We start from the raw sequence: 22,882 nt of genomic DNA on the forward strand, positions 1-22,882 counted from the left end.
CAAGGCAGTACTTGAAGCTATTCAAGAAGCATAGAAGTGTAGAGTAGCTTCTCTTCCAAGAAGGGTTGAGAGCCAATCCTCCATTACTTGACCTTGCTGTGATGTATACCAGAGTAATAACTGTTACCTGCTTTTCTTGGCACTAAAGAGTAGCATCTTCATGAAAGTAGGCTGAATATATTTTTGTCTGTCCGTTATTTTGATATTTCCTGTTATTTACTTCTTATTTTAGCTATTTACCTGTTGACTAGGAGATCATCAGCTCCAGATATTTGCCAAATGATACCTTTTTAGATGAACATGGCTTGACTGCTCCATGGCTCATGCGTGGAGGTCATGAGCAGTGTTGTAAGCATTGCAGAAAATATAGATAAGTTATATTTTAACTCCCACTTTAAAGAAGCAAACAGAGCCACAGGGAGGCACCAGAACCTGAGAAATAAGAATTGGAAACATATACTTGCTTCACCCAGAGTACTCTCAGTGCAAAGAGAAGTGAAAAGAGAGGGGGATGTTAGAGGCTGGAGAAGGAAAAAAGCACAAATCCTTCCCTAAAATGAGCATTTGCAGGGGAGCATTCTAGCAGGATAGAGACTTCTGGTTTACAGTTATTGCTGTTTCTTTATCTGTGCTAAATGAACAATAGCACGCTTGTGACTCACAATACTCCTTGCAGTTGCACATCAGGATATTTAGTTATTTTATTATGCTTTTCACCCATCCTTCACTTCACAGTCCCAGGGCAGGTTACAACAATTAGAAAAACTACTGACATGACACGTGTGTGTATTTTTAAAGAACTGGACCCATCATTTTTTGTAAGTCTGGTATAATGCAAAACTTGTACCTCATATAAATATTTAAATGCATAAATAGGATGCACACACAGGTAAACAAATAACTGTAAGCATGCTTGCAATAGACCTTAGGTTTCCAGAACTTAGGGAGTGTGAGGAATGGAGGGGAGGGGACAACAGCACACAGTGCTAAGACATCCCAGCAAGCACCTCCCACTCTTGGGGGACAGGAAGCACTGCAATAGAGTTCGTTTGAAGGTGGTCCTGTGGACAGATGTGCACAAAAATCCACATGGAAAAATCAGAGCTGTGCAACTCACTTGTTCAATTAACACTCTACTGTGCATACAACCTATGCTTCAAGACATAAGAAAGGGGCTTTTTGATTTTACTTACAATGTAAAGAATCCTAAGCAGCTTTGTTAAACAGGCCTTTTAGACACAGCATTCAAGGAACTACCTACTCCCCTCCCCAGCTAATAAGAAGTTACGACAGCCAAATATTTCAAAGCAGCTTTAACAGTGCCTGGAAAATGCCATTAGGTGTAAGGATACTGCTTCCTTCTGGCACTGAGTAGATCAAAGCCACCATATGTCCGCTATTTTTTTGTTTACTCCTATCTCTAAGACAAAATGGGAACAGCACATTAACATTTTTAATAAGACTGTTCCTGTACATGAGTAACAGGCTGCCAGTCTTGAGCTCTGTAGGTGCAATCTTTGGCTTCTTGTTTCTTAGTCAGATTAAAAATCTGACTCTTTCCAAAATAAGGCATTAGGAGAGGAATTAATATCAAGAGAGGTTTTAAAGTAACATCCAGTGGAGTGGTCCTGTCATTGCTAAATTATTTGGTTCAAAAAAACCCAATTGGCTGTATTCCATCAGGGTGGAATCTGAGCACAGAGATCCCAGTTTTCAAGAAAGGCAACACACAAATTATATACCAATCAGTCTTATAGATAGCATTAAAAATTACATGTAAAATACCTCCTGTTTTGAGTATGAAGAATGGCCGATGTTGCACAATGTAGTTGCTGAATAACAAGCTGGCTTTAAAGCTGGCTAGTTAATGCTTGACAACCATTCTGTGCTTGCTCATTTAATTCCTGTGTTAACAGAAAAAATAAGCTCTTTGCAGTTTTTGTTGATTTTAAAACTGCCTTTGATTACATCAGTAGAAATACATTCTCGGAGAACCTCGAACACCAGCATTGCTTGCCATGTGTTAATTTGGTAGTAGCATTACCCTTAAAAACTAAGCTAAATTATCTCATAAGTGGATTGTGTCCAACTATATTCCTATATTTAGGGTGGATTCTAGATTGTTCATCCTGATTGGTTTGTAAGGTTATACAGCAGGAGTGGGCAACCTCTGGCCCACAAGCCAGTCTTCATTCTGGCAAAGCAAACCCCTTCAGCCAGCAAGATTATACTCTCTGCTTTCCACTCACCAGCTGATGAGCAGGGGGTTTGATAGTGCTCTGTTTGGCTGTACATACCTGCTGCCATGCTGGAAACAGGCACACAAGACGAAAGAGCTCTGTATATTCCATCTCTGGTGGTTTGCAGCTCCCCTGAAATTCCACAAAACTAAAAGCTGAATGACAGCTGAATAGTACCTCGAAATATTGGCATGCCTATTGCCAATTCTAAAATGGGTTCAATTTAACTATGCAGTTGCTCTTTGCATTTGAGATCTTGGGGTTCAGGGAGTGTGTGCCTGCTTCTCATCCGACTTGATTGGGTTCAGAACACCATCAAATTGGCTAACAGCATTTCTCCAATAAAAAATGGGCCATTTTAGCTCTAAAAGTAAAAGTGAATGCTAGCCTGCTTTAACTATTGGAATTAACTCCTGCAATTCTTCTGAATCAATATAACCAAAAGGATGTTGTAATTAATAGTCAGGGGATAGTTTATTCAACTCTGATGCTTGGTAACAATCCCCCCCCCCCCGTTGAATATTTTTCCAGCAGGAATTCTACGGTTGCAAAACTTGATTTAAAGAATAGTGTTTGTGACCTCTTTATTCAGAAATACCTACATTTTGTTTCCAACTCTAAAATCACACCATGGCAGTTAAGTTTAAATATAAGCATATTGAATTGTATCTGATGGATCTATCAAATTTCACCAGCATAAGACTTTCCCTGTGCTCACAATGCAGTGTATGCAACTTCCTGTCATGGGAGATGCAAAAATATTTCTTTTGCTTCCCAAATCTGCTTATGTGGAGAACATTCTGTGAAAGATACAACCCATTACTTACTGGATGCTCAATTTCTGAGAAAGCTTGTAATTTTTTCATCAGTTTCTGGGGGAATGTTGCCATTGATCAGGCTTTCAAATAATTTATTTTTTACTGGCAAGTTCAAAAAAGAGTATTATCAACACAGTGGCCAGCTTTTCCTTAGCTGTGGCCAAATGCTGTTAAAAGTTTGTGGATGCTTCTGCAATAGGACTGCAGGCTGAATGTTTGTGGCGGCTGTTAATTTCCTGCCAATGTTTTTTGTTTAATGATGTTTTCATTTTTGAATTCCTGCTCTTTTATTTACAGTGTTGCTCCTGTGTAGCTGTACATTTTGACTTGATATGGTCAATGGCCAATACAAATAATTCTCTATTTAATTTGTATATTTACCCACCTTGCTGTTCCCCAGAGAAGCACACTATCAGATCAGTTAGGCTGAAGTAGCAACAAGGAAGTAGAATGGATTACGTAGAAATATTGTGGTTTCTTGTGCCTGAAAAGGCTGTAAAGCATTGCTGGAGGTCCCTGTCAGCTATGCCCCTTTACCTCAAGGGTGCAGGCAGCTCCCAGTATCTCTCTCAAATTCTCGTAACCTCTATAGGTCACTTTCTCCTCTAGGGCTATGGCTTACTGCAGGCTTCCTCAAACTCAGCCCTCCAGATGTTTTTGGCGTACAACTCCCATGATCCCTAGCTAGCAGGAGCAGTGGTCAGGGATGATGGGAATTGTAGTCTCAAAACACCTGGAGGGCCAAGTTTGAGGAAACCTGGCTTACTGCATGCAGCTGTAGCTTGCAGCTATGGTTTACTGTGATGTACAGACTGGGCCACTAAGGTGAGATGAAGTTAGGAAATAGCAAGCTTGGGAAAACTATCTGTGCGAGGCATTGAAGCATTGCAGTCTGTTTCTGAGTTTTCGCTGGATACCAGCCACATGTTCTCTTGCCTTTTATCCATGAGGACAAAGCCAAAAGCCTTACTTTAAAAAAAAAGGGGGGGGGGGAGAATTCACTCAATTTAAAATTGCACTGAAATCCTAGGTTAATGGAAAGGCGAAATCTGTTGCTTTATCTGGTCACGAAAGCCTTCCATCAGAAGTAATGCCACTTAATACCTCTTAGATTTTGCAGTGCGTTTCATCTCGAAGATGAAACAAAGCTGAATGGGGAAACTGTTGGTGGAGCTGTAGATCCCTCTGTTGTAGTGAACATTTATCTCCCTCTGTTCAATCCTTTGGGAGCCAGAGAGGGTGCCTGTGCTTCATAGACGAGGAGCGCCTGTGAGAACGCTGCCCTCAAGGCAGGGCTGCTGGGACTTGCCTACAGATATATCGCACAAGGGTTTGTGTGTAACTGATGAGCATGTGACAAGATGCTGCCTCTTTGCTGCTTCTAGGCGCCTTCATCTGATTTTTGGAAGGAACTGTGCCTCGCCCTGCCACGAAAAGTGTCCTATCAAGGCCTCAGGGGAGACCCCCAGACCAGTTTCCAGGAAGACAAGGACCCTATGCTGATCCTCAACAGCAATTACTTGGATTTCCGGGGGGATTCGCACCCTGAAGGAGACTCTGGTAACAGCACTGTTTAGTCTTCACTCTGCCACCATAGCATGCCAACAGTTGCTTTTGATCCTGCTCTGAGGTTTTTTGTTTGTTTGAGTGTTAGTCCACAGTTAGCCAGAAAGATTCTCAAGTGAGGCTCACAATTAAGTTTGAAAGGAAAAAACCATTAAAAAATCACTTGATAGAAGAACACTGCAATTGCCAAAATTAGCAAAAGTATAGCCCAGCAGCTTTATTAATCAGTCAGCCAGGTGTCTTTCTACACACTGCCATGAGCTAACTGTGTGCCTTCCTGTCTGTATTATTACAGCCATTTTAGTATGGTATGCCAAAACCCTATGTACACTTGCTTTAACGTAAGTTCCATTGAACTCAAAGGAGCTTCCTTTAGAGTGGATATGTGTAGGATCAGGCCTCACTTTTGATTACAAAAGCTAAGGCTAGTCAGATGGTGACCCCCCCCCCCAAATTAAAGATGCTTTGGAATATGTGATCAAATTGTGCTATGTACTCTCATCTTAGTTTCACCTCTAGGAAATAGGTTTCTTCTTTATTTCAGAATTATCAAAACCTGTTCAGCCAGAGGTGACAGTGGAGACCAATGGAAGTGAAGCCTCTGCACCCACTTTCAGATTCCTTAAAATTTATTTTCTCCACTTTAAGCCTGTGTAGTGTAGTCAGATCACAAGCAGTAGTATTTATTTAAGGCCTTTATATACCATCTGACTTGGCAGAATGTGTCTACTTTGGTTGATCACCTGGCTTGGTCACCATTGTATGCTGTTTCTGTGGCTTTCAAATGGCATAACAGGTCTTCCTCTCTCTCTCTCTCTCTCTCTCTCTCTCTCTCTCCTTCCTTCCTTCCTTCCTTCCTTCCTTCCTTCCTTCCTTCCTTCTTTCAATGGCCAATCCAGAGTTACACCTGATTAGCTGATCCTTCATCAGTCAAACAACCATTGCCTCAATCCAAATGAAATTATCTTCCCTGTCATGCAGCAATCCACACATACATACTGTGGCACATTTTGTAGCAGAAGAATTAATTAATCTGTTTTTCCCATTCACTGCTAACATTGGTTAGGGAGCAGGGCAGCATGTTTTCATAGAGAACATGTTATTTTGGCTATGAATCCATTTGTGTGTGTGTAGAGGAAGAAAGGAAATAATGGTGTCATAATTGCTACATGCTTCCATAGAGTAGCAATACCAAGGAGTGGAAATTTATGTAATTTACCACCTCCCTCTATCATTTATGTGCAAACATACCAAGAGTTCATAAAAGAAATGGGTTTTATATCCACCAAAGGGCAGTTTTCCATTCTCTGAGCCTGAGACTACAGAGAGCTTGGTGGTTTAGTCCTGACATCCTTTTTCCTAGGCCTGTGGGACTATGGCTGTACAATGGATCAATGAGTAGGAAGCGCACCTGAGGCATCGGTTCCAGAGGTTGTGAAGAACAAGCTCTGGCCTTGGGGATTTGTTAACACAGGCTGAGCACTTGCAAAGCAATACATTTTAATTTTAGTAACAGGAGCAAAATAAGTTCAGTGGTCATAAAAGATTTACGAGCGACTGGCAAGAGCAAGCCCAGCTCGCTTGTACACGGTGATTTTATTGTCAAGAGAAGAACAGAGAAAATAATGGGTTTGGCTGGGCTTTTCTTTTAGTTGAGACAGCAGCGTTGGGCTTATTTTGCTGAGGGTGTTGCGTTCACTGTCATTAATAGGCCTTGTTTCTTGTGTGGCGCGGCTGTGCACCTTGTTGGAAGCTTTCCTCATTAGTCTAGTTGCTCCATACAACAGCATGCCAGGATGCTTGAGGCTCCTCATTCTCTCACTTGCAAAGGGAATTGTTGCTTGGAAGACATTTCATTCTCACTAGGAGCGCCTGATTTTTACACACACACACACACACACACACACACACACACACACCCTCCCGCTTGAGAGAAAGTGATGCACATTAAATCTATTTCATGAGGCTTACAAAGGTGTTACCGGTTTCTCTTCCCAGCTCCCCTCCTGAGGTCTTTGAAATGCTGCCTGTTAGTGCTAAGGGGAAGAGCAGCTCCTCTCAGACCCTGGGGATTGGCGAAAGGCGGGACTGAAGCCTCCTCCAGATTCCCTAGGTGTTGAAATATTCAGGCCCCTTACTCTTGTCTGACATGTCAAGGCATGCTCTAAAATAGAACATTTAAATTAAGTTTAAAACTGCCAACTGACTCCCAAGCTGCATGAGATGCAGGAGGTCTATAATTAGATCTCCTGACATTTCTGCTTTTAGTTAAAAGTAGCCAGAGGCTCCAGCTTTGATTAGAGCAGTGACCCTGAGCCTCAGGCCTGAGGAAAAAAATTTTGAACTCTTTTTCCCTGTGCCATTACCCCAATCTGTACTTCTCCTAGTTATAGATCTCCTGTATCTCACGCAACTTGATACTTAAATTGGTTTAATAGTTCTTCCTTCTCTCCGGCTAGCCTTAGCAACTAGTTCTTTGAGGAAGGATAGCAATCTCACTGAAGTACTATTTGCAGAAATGTTGGTGGGAAGCAATGATACTTAAACTGGTGTTTAAATGAGCTTGAACTGTATATATGTCCTCCTTGTAAATACAGTGGTACCTCGGGTTAAGTACTTAATTCCTTTCGGAGGTCCGTTCTTAACCTGAAACTGTTCTTAACCTGAAGCACCACTTTAGCTAATGGGGTCTCCTGCTGCTGCGTCTCTGGAGCACGATTTCTGTTCTCAACCTGAAGCAAAGTTCTTAACCCGAGGTAATATTTCTGGGTTAACGGAGTCTGTAACCTGAAGTGTCTGTAACCCGAGGTACCACTGTACTTGCAGAAAGTATAATGGCACTGGTCATTTTAAAGCACTGCAACTTGTCTCATTCTGCCTTGCCATCCCTTCCTCTCTGCTAACTGCTACCTTCTCCTTCCCATCCTACAGGTGGCAGGGGGTCCATTTTCAAAGGCGCACCGCCTCCTCCCATGAGTGGCCCTGATGGTCCTCCACTTGGTGCTTTGGAAGAAATACAGCTTGGGGAAAACCAAAGGAGTGAGATTGACATCTCTGATTTGGGATCTCGGAACTATGGAGCAAGGACAGATTTCTACTGCCTGGTGACAGAGGATGATATCTAAGAGATGCTGGAATTTTCCTTGGTGAAACTGATTATCACGATGTGCCTTGATAATGACAATCGGCTTGGGTAGTTTCTTTGATCTGTAACAACCAAATTGAGTGCTGTAGGGCTCTCTCCTGGGCCCCACACTCTTCATAATATTAATCAATTACTTGGCAGAAGGGGTGGAGGGGAATCCTTAGCACATCTATGGAGGACATGGAAATGGGAGGGATCACTAACACCTCAGAAGACAGGAATAAAATTCAACATGATCTCAGTGGGTTGGAAACTAGGCGGATTAACACATGACGTTCAACAGAGACCAATGCAAAATTCAAATGCACAGGTTTGGGTGGTGGGAATACCTAGGTTGGCATGGCAATAGTATACGTGAGAAGGATTTTAGCATTGTGTTTGATCACAAGCTGACTATGTATGAGTCAGTGGTGTTAGATGACTACAAAAACAGACTAATAAGATTTTTTTGCAGCATTAATAGAACCATGGTTTCCAAGTCACCAGAAGTGGAACTGTGGCAGTGGACCCAGTTACCTAGAGGGCAGGTGGTTTCCTGCTCTGGAAGTCTACACGAAGAGGCTGGACCTGAATTGATATAGTCCACAATATGGGTATCTAACCTGAGTTCATGTAGGCCCCCACCTAACTTTGTCTCATCCCCCAACACCTCAGCACTTTGGTGGCAGCAGCAAGAAGAAACAAAATCAAAATTGACAGTGTTTGAATGCGACCAGCTGCATACCTGTGCATGCAGTGTGTGTGTGTGCACATGCATGTTGCATACATGCAGGAGTTAAAGTTAATCAAGAGTAAATGCAGCCTTTGGGCCCAAAATGTTAGCCACTCCTTCTCTACAGTATCCCTTCCAACTCTTTGGTTTTATATCACTTCAGCACTGTAATTGTTGGGGGGGGGGGAGAGTTCTGTTAATCCTGAAATGTGCAAGACTTTGTTAGTGCCTTATACTTTGATTATCTTTAGTTTGTATAACTACTCAGGATCAAGGGAAGTTGTTAGGAACGAATGACCCTATTGTATGTTCTTGGCTGAAGATCTTGCACTAGGTCACTATGCTGAGACCCCAACAACGTCTGTCAGACTCCTTTGTTTTTGCTAACATCTCTGGATAGCCCTAGCTATTTCAGAAATGGGCACTGATGACTGGCCAACATTAAGGTAATAGAACAAAGGAAAATAACAGCAATTTGGCCTGGCACTGCTGAGACCCTGTTGTGGCTGGAAACGTATCAGTCAAAAGCAGTGTAATGGAAGCAATGTCTTGGACAAAACAGATTAGATTAGCCATTTGGTTTCCGAATGAAAATCACATTGACAGCTGCAGCCCTTGGGTAAGTAGCACTTTCTAAGAGCTTTACAGCCTGATCCTAGCCACATTTACTTGGAAAATTTGCCTTAAGTTAGTTACGGCAGTTTGTGAGTACAGCCTTAGCAATACATTGTTGCCACAAAGTGCAGATCAATGCCTAGGATGGAAAGAGAAGGGCTATAATGTTGATGGAACATCTCCCTGAACTTCAAGAAAAGCATAGCTTTTGGGGGAGGCAGGATTTGAAAAGTAATGACACTGAAAGTTCAGAATGAAAAGGTCAAGTTTTACTTACGTTCCAGCTAACATATTGTCACAGCAAGTCTTAGAAAAGGTTGGCACATGGTCCTTTGTCCTCTGCTTCTTTGTTTTCTTCTGGCAAGGCTCTGAATAAGTCGCCCACCAAAAGGCCTAATTGCAATAATGGCACCTCAAAAAGTGTTTTAGGCTGTGTTTAGCTACTAATGTTGTTTGCTGCCTAAACAGTTCACTGGGCAGGTGTTCTTGCTTTAAAAAAGATTGTATGCACACCAGAAAGTGGCTAAATAAATAAATATTTTAAGCTAGCTGTTTTGTGGCATAAGTAGTCACTGGGCTGTCAACTTCAGCCTCTAGAAAGCCGATGTCTTCAAGTTAACTGGCATCTAAAGGGTTAAGCCCTGACTTGGGAAAAACTGGAGCTTCTGCATATCAGGGTTGAGTTGTGTCAGGACTAAATGGGCACTACTAACTTGGTCCAGCAGCTGAAAACAATGAAAATGGAATTGACATTCTCATGGTCTTTATACGCACCAAAATTTCTTCCCAACCATGAACACTAGCACTGTCTAGTGCATTGGTGCTTAATCTTGAGGCCAAACTGGAAATATCACTTTATCTGGATCCAGTTCCTCTGAATGTGCTAATGACTGTTGCCCCTCGCTTTCCTCCAGCCACAAAGAGGTCTAGTTTAGTGAACGTCTGCATGGGGACTCCTCTTGCTTCCAGTTCAGCTCTTTAGGTCACAGTGAAAGTGGTAGTTGTGTCCTGAGAAAAGAAATACAATGCACCATAAGGCTGCTGATAACACTTTGTTTGAACGGCTCCTAGGTTACACAGATGAACAGGACTGCCCCGCATAGGTTGAAGGCTCATAAGCATTATCTACTGAAGGCATTAGATGTATTCATAAACGTGTTTGGTCACGGAAGAAAGGCATACGCACTAGTCATATTTAATAATGGGGATAGTAACTAGGAGACAGGAGGCAGCCTTATTCCTTTCAAAATCATTAGCTAGCAGGAGAGGAAACCTCTTCAGTTACACTCTAATCAGCATACTTCTGAAATACTGTTTTCATTTTTAAGGGCTTTTCTGAGGTTAGTTTTTTAAAGGTTTTCTCATGCTAGTCCCAATTTAGTGCCAGAAGCATGATAGTTGTTTGCATGCAAAAAATAAAATAAAATTGTATTTTTGAGGCCTGGGGATTTTGGTGTACGTTGCCTAATAATAATAATGCATTAGATAACTTAATGCTGTTAAAAGCATTAGTTACCAATGTGAAAGCTGGCAAAGAGGTGGCACTATTTCATAGTGTTTTTATAGTTATAAGTTGACAACAAAGCAAGTGTCAAAAGAATTTGAAGAGCATTTTACTAAGAACATTTTAAAAATCTAAAACTTAAATACATAAGAAGCAGGAAACCAGCCAATGAGGCAGTTGTATCTGTAGACAACCATGGAGTGGTTAAGATTGCTAAAGAGGGGAGAGAGAAATTGCAGAAAAGTATAATTCTTTGCATTGAACTAAACTATTTTTTTAGTTCATGCGGCGTAAGGTATGAGGGCTAAAATTAATCCCTCATATATAGTTGAAATGCACCCAAGATCCATTAAATAATAAAAATATGCAATCTATCACTATAACTGGGCTATCTAAAGGATAGCCAGTCTCTGTGTGTGTGTGTGTGTGTGTTTGTAGGGAAGCCCTTTTAAAAGATACCTCCAGTAAAATCATGAAAAGGATGTTAGAGAATTGTTACAGCTACTGAAGATAAGCCTTTTTGAGGAATAGTCAACATGGTTTCTGAATGCAAAAAAGTCCTGTATCATAAGTCTTTTGTAGTTCTTTGAGCATGCCAGCTGCCATTTTCTATGTGGATACAGGTAATCCTCTGGGCATTTTCAGTTTTTCAAGGTGTTACATATTCTCTCCATGATAGATATTCATTACAGTTGTGCCTTCTCTCAAAGAATCCTGGGAATTGTATTTTGGTGATGGTGTTAAGGATTCTGTTCTAGAGCCTTTCCCCAGTTCATGGAATCACACTTCCCGGAGTTCTCCGGAGACAGAATGGTAAGCCCGAGTGGTAAACTCAAAGTATACATGCCACTGACACATGTATGTAGAATATAGCATAACAAGAAAAAGTAACAGCAATAAATGGTCAAAGCCTTTATTTATTTAGCAACATCAATGAGTCTGCTCAGAATTAGAGAGCATGCACTGAGCATGCTCAAAAGTGTGCAAAAGATTGTCAGATTCAGAGGAAGAAAAGGTTCTTAATAGTTGTACAGGAAACAGAATTTTTGCAGGTGCAACATGTCATACAGGGGTGAGAAAGCTGTACTGGATGGAATTCCTTCTATACTGCACCACTGAGGCTGATAACCTGATGGGTCAGTAAGCTGTCTTGCCAGTTGTGGTATATTTCTCTCTAGCAGAGGCACTGAAGAAGACTCAGTCCTTTCACCCACATGTTCTTTGATGTAGCATTTAACATGCCTATGTTTCAGTGCTTCAGGTTCTCATAAAACAAACAGAAATATATAATATTGAAATATTTTTATTTCAGAAGTTAGAGAAGAGCCTAACGAACAAGGTAGATATGCTCTTAAGAGCTCATTTAGTTCCTAAGAGATAATCCAATGGTATCGTTATTACTTGCCACGTTCATTACAATTTAAACTTTAACCAGGTGTATTTTACCAGCAAATGGGCCAAAGGCTGTGGCCATCTTCACAAAATGACTTGTCTTCCCACTTTTCTCCTTGTGTTCATGGCTAAGGTTTTCAATCCTGCATCCAGGCTTCTCATTTGACAAACAAAATAGGGATGATTGTGCCTCTTTGTGGAGAGCAGAGGCAGGTCTTTGGCAAACAATATTAGTAGAAGCAGCAGACTGGCAAATTAGCAAGTTTTAATTACCTGCTTAACTTGCTGAGCTATGTGCATTTGTTGATACTTTTGGCTCCTCCCCTCTCCCAGACAGTTGTTAAGAGTTGTTAAGAGAAGCTCTACTTCTAGGCAGCCTATCTGATACTTGAGTGTGCATGTTCCATTGAGATAGTTCTACATCCATCCTTACTTGGAAATTAGGGGAGCTGTTTCCTCAATTTTTATATACAGATGATCACCTCTGAAAATAGGAAGAGTGTCAGATGTTGGAGGAACTGGTGAGTGGTGCATCACTATGCACCATGCAAAGGTAGCTATTTTACTAAAACAAGATGCCAGCTGCTTAATTCACTTTCTTAAGGTGAGTTCAGCTTTTCAGTTGCACAGTTGTGATTTCCAAGGAAGCATACATAATGCTGTCAAAGTTAATGAGTTGTTAAAAGCAGCAATTTTACAAGATAATAGTCTATCCACTATACTGAGTAAAAACAAAAGCATTCTATATACAGTATGTACAGGAGAAACTTATTCCCTCTTATTGCCCCTCGAGTCCATCTTGGCTTCCCGTTGTGGCTGAGCAGTCTGGTCTCATAGCTATGCTTGGTACGAATTTTAACAATTACAGCAAGAACACCAGAGCGAGGATGCTGGGGTAGTTATTTTCCTCCCAAATACTGAAATCAGCTGCCATTCCAACAGCAGCTTGTCTCTTAAAGTAAATGAACATGGCTAAATTAGGCCAAGTATTTTAATAGGTCTACTCTTGAGTAAAAATTAGTTGAATACCACCCATAGTATTTGCATGACTCACTTTGATAATGACAGCTATCGAGAGCTGCTGCTGATTTATGTGAAAGGTAGTGCAGTTAACAGCGCAACTACTCCAGTAAGAGAAACCTTCTCAATCAATGGCTTTCAGCTAGGCAGTGAAAAAAGCCTGTCAGATTGGACATAGCATGTAGTGGGACTAGTACCAGATCCTACAGCCTCCAGCTTCCCCATTGGCCTAAACAGGTACCAGATGACAGCCATAACCAATGTTTGTCTGCCATCACAGCCCCTGTAGTAACTTCCCCTTTAGCCAATGTTCTGATAGGACATTCCAGTAATCTGCCATTCGACTGCAGGAAGGATGTACCCCAGAGTGAAAGCTACTGTGAATTAGTTGTTATGTAACTTCCTTCATGTAGAATACTGGCACACAAAAGACAGCTTAATTTTACTAAAACTTTAATCCGGTCATCTTGTGCCTTAACATATTCTATCCCAGCCAGTGTTGGCTCATTTGACAGGGTCCTAGCACTTTAGATCAAAGCTGTTAGTTTTACCCTATAATCAAATACAGTTCAGTGGGCCAGCACCTGGCACTTTATAGCCACCAAGGCATTCCTGCCAGCATAGAGCCAAAGTAACATTTTGCACAAACCACAGCAAAGCTGGCCAGAGATCAGCCCGAGGACCTCTTTTCCCCCAGCAGGTTCTAAGCCAGCCAGCACCCTTTTTGCATAATCCACCCACCTCTTACTTTACCAGCGCTATCACCCAAACAGAAACGGTACACATATACAGTGTGTGTAGCTTCAGAAAATCCTGCCTTCAGGATTCCTGCTATTGACCATACAAACTAATTAAAATGAAAGGATCCGCCACCCAATTCCACCATAAAAATATATGCCAAAGCATTCTTGCCCTGCTTTTTGGCCAGTGCTAACTTTAAACATTGCATTTATCCCTCAAAATTCCATTAACAGGTTCAATACCACCAGAAACAAGTGGTTTTCTGGTGTCATATGTGTAGAGCTTATAGTTCTCATTAAAATTGATCCATGCCTCAAGAAAAGATCTCCTAGATTTTTAAAAGTGAAAAGGAAGCCCATCATTTTAGGGGTTCAGAGAAGATGGTGGGGAGTGACCTACAAACAGCAAGACTTTTAGGAGGGAGAAGGAAGGCCCCTCAGCATCCTTCCCAAGACTGGAAGTCCTGCTATGACATGAGTGTTGGTGAATTTAAAAAATGACTGGGGATCCAAGGGCATCCAGTACAAGATATGAAGGAGGAGAGTCCTGAGAATTTGCCTGGATGCTGACTCATGTCTTTACAGTTAAGTTTTGTTTTTATGGAGATAAGATGGCCAGCAGAAGATGAGTTTTCAGCAGGCTTGAAAAAGAAACACTAATGAATAATTAAAAAATAAGGCACACCAGCCAAATTGGCCTGAGATCTATAAAAAGGAGGGAAGCTGCAGAGGGCAAGCTTCGTGCAGCGGCGGCACAGTCCATGATGGTGATTCACGTACAAATTTCATGAAGGGTTAGGGCTGGACAGTCCATTTCTGCATTCCCTTTTCTTTACAGGCCAACAAAGTCTTCTTTTCGATAGCCCTTCTGTAAAACACAGAAGAAGAAAAATATCACAAAGGCACATCATTCCACCCACCCACCGCCCTATTGATATAAGACCCAAGATGGCATAGATTCTCAAAAGAACTGCCAATCTAGAATTCGTATCTGTGATACTGCAGAAGAGAATGACCTGCAGCAGGGGGTGCCCCTTCCTCCCTCATAAGAGAAGTTTATTGTGCCTGATGGCTGAAATGGAAGCCCCCCACCATGGGAAATAAGGGTGATGTGTTATGTTCTAATAGTGTGCTAAAATGTTCAAACATTTAAAATAAGGGGGAGCCCTAAAAACAAGTGGCACTTACCAAGCCCTTGGAGGACACACATTCCCAACACCTTGGATAGCGTAAGTGCCATGATTCCTGGACTAAAACTATAGGTTATTGATCTATTTGGGGCAATATCCTCAGCTAAGGCCAAAATGGCAGCTGAACAAACAGCACATCTCTGTCAGTTTCCTGTTCAGTACTATAGGGCTAAACCCAAAGCACAGCAGGTACCCACTAAGCATCCCTTGTTAAAGTTAGATGCAAAATGGTATAGGGTGGGCTCCCACACTGTTAATAGTGGTTCAAAATAGGAGTGTAGAGCAGGTATATGTTTTCTGACACCTCCATTACTGAAATTCCTTCTTCCAGAAAACTACTAATACAGGTGTGCTGGCCTTTGTAGCTGATCATGTCTAGAAGATACCTCTTCTCCCTCTTCTAGAATCAGAAATCTACTCATGCATATTGCAGCACAGGCACCCTATGAAGTCATTTCTCTTGTGATGTGGATGTCCAGGAGTGCAAGCTTTCACACTGCAGGACTTGAAGGGGCAACCATACTTCCCCCTCTAGACTGGGCAGGAAGTCAATTCTTCCCCTGTAAGTTCACTGATGAGCAGAGAGAGAACACAATTGGGAGGAAGGAACATACTGTCTTATAGTCCCGATGAAGCTTGCTGTACTGCCACATGTTGGTCAGGAGGCTGGACGCAGCTCTCGATGACTTCTCACTGTCTGAGCTGCAGAATAAAGACAGACACAACACATTGCAAATGCATTTTAAGACATAGACTCTCTTGCTTCATAAACTATTGGTGGATTTTATACTAGGTTACATCATGTCTATTAGTGAACCACTGAGAATTAAGGTAGCAACCCTTAGACACATAGTGAGGAATTCCACATAACGCTAAGTGGGGTATGGACACAAGGAACAAGTTCTGCTTGTGCAGTGGGACTCTCCTCCCCCCTTGTGCCCCCCTAAACCTGTTCTGGGGGGCTCCCCCCATCTTCCAGAGCAAATTTAAGGGCATAGAGGAAGAGAGGTGGGACATCTCAGTTGAATTCCTCCCACATACTTATGACTAAGCCCTACTAAATTCAGTGATACATCCAATAGGCTTGGGCTACACTTCTGGTAGAAAATGGGTCTGTCTTAACAAATGGGCATGGGCTGTAGGAACAGACTCACAGCTTTGCAAATCCACAAACACTCCCCTTAATAGAAATTTGGACAGGAGGACGTACTGTTTAGCAGCAGGTGGACTAATTTCACACCTTTGCAATTGGTATAAAGCAGCCAGATGGCCTAAAATGTGACTGAATATGGAGTTCTGGGAATTCAACTGGTGGTTTCAGCATATGGAATTGGAGGAGGAATCCCCAGGTCTTCCCCACCTGTCCCTTTTCTTCTTGATGTAGAATAGCTTCCGAAGGCCATCAAAGTAGACAATGTCACGAGCAGCAACAGGGCTTTCCACAACCAAGTTGTTCAGCACAGCAATAATGTTGACAACCACGTCTGTTGGAGGCCACTTATCTCCAGAGCTGCCTGGGAGCTTCTCGATCAAATGACTCACCACCTTGGTTGCTGCAAATCAAAAACAAAACTGATCAGTGATTCAGGTGACTATAGGTGAAGCCCCAAGGAATGAGACACGCCCCAGGAACACTGTGTGCATGGAGTAGGCAAGGTCATTCTGCATGGAGGACAGTGCCTCCCAGCTTTCTTCCAGGTCCTGGGATGGTGACCTTTGCTATATTTTCCGATTGGAATGACACTCACACATCTCATCCTTATTGCGCGCATTCCGGGAGAGATTCCGAATAAGCCCCGTCAGTGAACGAAGTTGGTGATGGTCAGCTGTACGGACTCGGTCCAACACTGGGTTCAGGATCCTCTCTTGCTCCAAAGCCACTCTGCTGAGGACACCAGCCCACTACATTGAAACAGGAGCCAGCAAGAGGATGAGTTGTTAGCCAAGTCAATAAAGCATCTGAGCTCAAGTTGCAGATGTGGGGGGAGAGATTCCCACATTCCCTCTGCTTATTGCTGTAACATTGTTTATAAAAACCCTTGTGTTTAAGATGCCTCCATGGCAGGTTTCCACAGCAATTTAGTGCTACAGCACAGAAAGCATCAGGTTATTCTTCAGGGGTGAGGGGAAAAGAGAATGGGAAGCTTTCTTCCCAACTGTGAATTGGGGAGAGCTGGTTATGGCAAATGACAGAACTGGTACTGATATTTGGCTATTCCTTCTCCTTCAAAGTACACTTCCAAAACTATTTAAATATTTTCACTGGCCTACATTAGGGATTCTTAACCAAAGGTCCATGGATGGGCTTCATGAAGTCTGTGAACAAAGGGAGGGGGGGAACCCTCCATTGCAACAAACGTTTGTGTGCATGTGTGTGTGTTTATGTGCATTTTTCTGGGAAGGAAATCTATAGCTTTCATCAAATCCTCAAAAGGGTCTGTGGGCTAAAACAGGTTAAGAACTATTGAACTATATACCTACAACAAGTATTGGGACACTGCAAACAGAGATGTCCGTCTGGCCTTCCCCTTCATCTACTCCCAGTGCTATATGATCTATTGGTTCTTAGTCTTTTCTGTCCTGGCCATGTTTGGATTCAGGCAGGTGCCTTGCCATCTCTTTTCAAATTTTGCACAAGCCACCTATGAATGCCTTTCTTCTCATCATCTGTGACATGGAGGGTGAATTCTCACTGCAGTGCCTGTTCAGGTCTAAGGCACAGCCTGCAAGGGAAGTTCCTTCACAGGCACCTTCTCTTCATGTTGTTTAGGAAACCTTTAGGCTGTGGCGGTGTCAGTATTACGGAACAGAAGCTGGGGAAATGCTCAGAGCCTTCCCTTTTGAGTGTATGAGTCAATAGAATACATACAATATTCCACCAATGGGTAGAAAAGTCCCATCAGTTCAACAGTTTTTAGTTTCTTGCTAGTCTTCAAAGTTTGCAATCTTAAAAAAAAAAACCCTCTAAGTGATAGCCTGAGAACACATTCTTGAGCCGCATTCACCCTGCTTAATTTCACACCATTTTATCCCAGTGTACCCAACAAGACTCTTGGTGGGATGTTTCACGCTGTTAACCTTACCCTCCGGTCTCCTGCTGTGATGTTCTGAAGAGCCCCAGAGGCTGCCTCCGTGGTGTGCTTGTTTAGCTCACATCTCTGTAGCAGCCTGTTGTACACTCCTATAATTTGAGGGTTCCACAGCCACTCCATCCCTTTGGGATCCTTAGAGACCTCTGTGAAAGTCACAATGTCTGAGTTCGTGTGGAGCTTGGGAGGGAAAGAGAGAGAATGTTCAATGACCATTCTATGGGGGTCTAGAGAACCATTTTCTACCATATCACCCCCTTCATACCTCGCCCAGACCTCAGCTCATGCACTGTTTCCATCATGGCTGTTATCCATTTCTATGGACACAGCTTCTCACACCTTAAATCCACTTCAATCTCTTTCGGGATCTTACTCACTTCATAATTGCTTTTCATGTGTTCACTTCACTGTATCATTAATTCCCAGCATTCAATGTGAAAATACTGGGAGGAGCTTACACCTCCACTGATAACGCTCTGGATCTCCTTGGGGGATGTCACCCTCACACCCTGAAAAGCAACTTCTATTCTAGTGCTTGGATCGAGCAACAGGCATGATGAGGATCAAGGCAACAACCACTGATCTGAAAGTTCTTCCCACTCATCTCTGAAATTGGGGTTTTCATTGTAGTTACTCAGAACCAAGGAAAATGTCTTCACATTTTCAGGGATACTCTTAACAAACTCTTACTTCATATTCTGAGGATGGGGGATGAGCGCCAACAATAAAAACACATGTTTGGGCAGAGCCCTGGCACAAATTAAGCTGTGAAGACTTCAGATGCAGAGACCCCTTCATAGGCTCACTTCACCATCTCTTAACATAATAACAATAACAATTTATTATTTATACCCCGCCCATCTGGCTGGGTTTCCTCAGCCACTCTGAGCAGCTCACAATCGAATATTAAAAACACAATGCAGCAATTCCTTACCGTAAGCAACATTTGCTGCCAGGCCCTTCTTTCTGTCCCCCATAATAACACAATTTGCCCTCTCACCTCTCGAGCTCTTCTGCCCTGTGGGCTGAAGCATCCAACCAGCTCGCTAGTCATGGTTGGCCCCTCGCCCCTCCTTTGGCCTTCCAGTCTCTGGAGTGCAGAAGGAGGCATCTCATCATAGAGACGGTAGGAGAGGTTGCGCAGAACACAGACGGCATTCTCTACACTCTGTAGGGACAACAAAAGCGGGGTGTGCTTTTAAACGAACCATTTACAGCAAATTTTCCAATGCAAAGTATTTCTTTTTCTTTCTTTTGGCAAGCCCTTAAGGAATTATATTTTTAAGTGGTTGCTGTGGATTGTATTATAAGATGGTGTTCTGTGTAGATTTCAGTATTTTATGTATTTTTGTTTGTGTTTGATTCTTCTCGTCAGCTGCCTCAGGCAAAAATTTGGAGAAGCCCCAAATGTAAAATATTATGCATACACACACACATAATTTATATTTTGCCTTTCCAGTTTTTTACTGGAAGCAGCTTACAAGAAGACTCCTCACTGGCTTTGGAGTCAGGATAAGGGATATGGGCTACATCTGTGCTTGGAGACATCTGCACTACACTTCTGCCAAGAATGAGAAAGGCTAGGAATGGAGATTCCCAGGCAGCTCTGACCCAAGGAGCAACCAAGCATGTTTGATTGTATTGAACCAGTGCAGCCCAGGCACAGAAAAATGCATTATTTTACGGTCTACAGAAAACCTAGATTATTTTACGTAGATGTATAGAAACAGTCAAATTCAAGTCTTTTTAAACCCACAAATCACATATTAGATGACTTGTTGCTGCAGATACCCTGAATTTTAATGGAAGAATTAAATACACTCTTATCTGACCACTTACAAGCTAATACGACTTTTATTCTTTCTTGTATTTTATGTTGCCCTTCCTCCAAGGTGCTCATTATAGCATACATGGTCTTCTGTGATGTAGGTTAGCCAAGTATCAGTGCTTGGCTGAAGATCATCCTGCGAGTTTCATTGCTAAGGGCAGATCTGAACCAAGGACATTCAAGCCCTAGTCTGATGCTCTGTTCACTACACTACATGAATAAGGGTTGCTTTACACTTTCCATTTTTGCGTGTACACCAAAAATTGCATATGTATGTCTAAACTGAAAAGTGTAAAAAACACATTTAACACACACACACACATACGCCTTGTGATTGGCTGTAGCACCAATCTGAGTGTACACTTGCTGGCAGACCTTGCTTTGTCTACGTGTAATGTGTGAAGTGGCTTGCCGTGTCTTTGGACTGCTTCCCAAAGTCTGTCTGAAGAGCTCACGTCAGGAAAAGTAACAAAGGAAGTTTTGACTTATGGCAAGGGTGGAGAACCTTGGGTCCTCCAGAAGTTGCTGAACTACAACTCCCATCAGCCCTAGCAAAGCCAAGCCAGTGGGCCAGTGATGATGACAGCTGTTATACAGTAATATATGGGGGGAGGGGGCAAAGGTTCTCCCCACCGACTTAGGGGGAGGTCTCCTACTTGAGGCAGACTATCAACCTACTCTTGGCTCTCTCAGAGAAAACATGCATGAGGCAGTCATACCGGAGAATAATACTCTGAAAGCCAGCAGCATCCATGGATAATTGATGTATGTTTTGCCCTTCCTGTATTATGATTAAGATGGCTTAAGAAACAGATGCCTTCTGCATGCTCTCTTTAAAAACAGAGTAATTTCCAAAACAGAATTACTCTTGATTAGAACACGAGCCGGGATCTAGAAATCTGCTGCTTCCCTGCCACACCTGACAAGAACAGACCTGGTGGATGTAAGGAATAAAAGCATTACCCAGCTTGGTACAGAAGAATGAAGCTACAACCTCGGCTTAAGAAGATAGCCCTCAATGATTTAGGGAGAAATCATTCCACATCACAATTGTTTAGATGTACAAGAATAACCACAGAGAACTTGGCCTTAGAATAAAGATCTCTTGGCCTTGTGTAGATAATGGTTCAGCCACAGCCGCAGCACATTACAAGGCAACCAGCTAACAAGGGGAGGACTCACCTTGTCCTCTGACTTCCCTACTTCTAGTGAGCTATTAATGTAATTGACCATGGAGTCTACCAGCCCATGGCATTCACGCATCTTCTGACGAGTTTGCTGGCTGGCAGAGCTAAGATTCCTAGGAGGAAAACACAAAAGCATGTCATCACAAGGACCTGCCATCACATCTTAAAAGGTCAAACTAATTAATATACTAAATACAGAAAGGAGATTCTGCCAGGTACATATCAGAGGGAAGCAGCATCTCTAGGGTAAATTCTGCTTGACCTGGCAGCTGCGTATGTATAAGGCAGAGAAAGAACATGATCTTGACAATGGAACCCAAAAGTAGGCTGCAGACCGAACCCTACTTACCTGAGAGCAAGGCCTGTTGCATTCAATAGTAAACATAGTTAGGACTGCACTTTGAGCCTCACTGTCAGGGGCAGCCAAATGAGATCCATGCAAAGAGAAATGGGCAGGGCTGCATTGTCAGTCAAACTGGCCCATTTTACAATCCATGACAGAGCCCCAGAAGCTATTCATAGACACCGCTAATAAGTGACGTTCTTGGCTTTAAAAATCAAAAGTGCCGTTTCATTGTGTGCATTGTTTAACAGTTAAACATTGCTTAACCAAAGTGCATTGTTTAACAGTCCCCTCCCAACCCCTTGCTTCTGTCCTGGAAGGTGCACCAATTGATTTTTCATGCCATCTTAGTCAGCAGCAATGTACTAAGAGAAGGACAGAGTGCGAATGACAACATTGGTGCCAGCTTACACTATGAACCACTTTGACCTGCCATGGAAGCTTTTACAGTGTAAAAGCAGCGCTGTCTCTGTTTCTTCACCGAGGATATTGAAATATTGCCACATCATGAATAGCTTTCCCAAGCTACAAGGTCTTATAAGGATCCACTAGCCATGGAATATGTCTTTCCTTTAGTAAGGAGAAATACCTGAGGAAGCCAGTAGCATTGTAGAAGATTTCTGCCTCTGAGGCATTTTGCTGGATAAGAGCAGCATTGCCTGTCCCAGACAGGGGAATCAAGACCAGGTCTGTGAGCTTCTCCAGTGTGTCACGGGCCAGGCGGTCCTTGAGGTTATCGCTGGAAGACAGATTCCAGAGGATGCCTGCAGAGCAATGAGACAAGGGTGTGTAAGGAAACTTCACTACAGAAACCACTGCTCCACAAGATGGGGAAACTCACAGCTTCCTGAGGAACTAAGCAGGAAGTAGTGTGTTTTTTTCATGCCTAGGTGGCTCCCATGTCCTATTAAATCATCATCACTGTGCAAAATGCTTCACAGTCTTTACGCACTTGTCGTCAGAATAAACCTGCAAGTTAGGCCACTCATACTTTAGCTTCACAGATAGGTAACTGAGGCCCAGTTTACAGGAACATTTCCTGACATGTGCCAGCAAAACAGTAGGTTGCGGAGATCAGTCCTATGAAGGCCCTGACATCCCTTGACTTGGCCTACCACTTCCTGGGACAACCCAGGCCTAAAAGGTGTTTCAAAGCATTCCCACAAATACTTGTCATGTGGAAACATGGCAATCTGCCACAGTGGCTTCCCCATGTCACCAGGCTGGCACCTTTCTCAAGGTCACCCAGCACACCTATTCTCTGAGCAGGGCTGTGAAACAAAGTACCTCAAGCCCCAGGCCCTTATTTTCTTCAGTTCTTCATAAAGGGAAGAACTGTAGCTCAGTGGCAGAGCATCTGTTTTGCATGCAGAAAGGTCCCAGGGTTCAACCCCCAGCATCTCCAGGTAGGGCTGGAAATCTCCCCCATATGAAACCCTTGGGAGCTGCTGCCAGTCAGTGAAGACAACACTGAGCTATACAGACCAGTGTTC

General features: G+C 42.8%; 2 protein-coding genes across 3 annotated transcripts in view; one reads left to right on the top strand and one right to left on the bottom strand.

Annotated features, from left to right (window-relative positions):
- SIGIRR (single Ig and TIR domain containing) overlaps positions 1 to 9,644 on the top strand; it is a 32,979-nt gene extending 23,335 nt beyond the window's left edge. For both annotated transcript variants that reach the window (XM_077932164.1, XM_077932156.1), the window contains 2 exons: positions 4,444 to 4,618; positions 7,556 to 9,644. In XM_077932164.1, coding sequence (XP_077788290.1) covers positions 4,444 to 4,618; positions 7,556 to 7,749 — 369 coding nt within the window. In that variant the 3' untranslated portion in view covers positions 7,750 to 9,644. The remainder of the gene's footprint in view (positions 1 to 4,443; positions 4,619 to 7,555) is intronic.
- Positions 9,645 to 11,488: 1,844 nt separating this feature from the next.
- Positions 11,489 to 22,882, bottom strand: part of PKP3 (plakophilin 3) — a 48,839-nt gene continuing 37,445 nt past the window's right edge. Inside the window, exons 6-13 of the mRNA XM_028736247.2 lie at positions 21,979 to 22,153; positions 21,042 to 21,159; positions 19,032 to 19,199; positions 18,026 to 18,211; positions 16,691 to 16,844; positions 16,303 to 16,495; positions 15,557 to 15,644; positions 11,489 to 14,620 (exon numbers count right to left, since the gene is read on the bottom strand). Coding sequence (XP_028592080.2) covers positions 14,585 to 14,620; positions 15,557 to 15,644; positions 16,303 to 16,495; positions 16,691 to 16,844; positions 18,026 to 18,211; positions 19,032 to 19,199; positions 21,042 to 21,159; positions 21,979 to 22,153 — 1,118 coding nt within the window. The 3' untranslated portion in view covers positions 11,489 to 14,584. The remainder of the gene's footprint in view (positions 14,621 to 15,556; positions 15,645 to 16,302; positions 16,496 to 16,690; positions 16,845 to 18,025; positions 18,212 to 19,031; positions 19,200 to 21,041; positions 21,160 to 21,978; positions 22,154 to 22,882) is intronic.

The sequence above is a fragment of the Podarcis muralis genome, chromosome 1, assembly GCF_964188315.1.
Source record: "Podarcis muralis chromosome 1, rPodMur119.hap1.1, whole genome shotgun sequence".
Lineage (NCBI taxonomy): Eukaryota > Metazoa > Chordata > Lepidosauria > Squamata > Lacertidae > Podarcis > Podarcis muralis.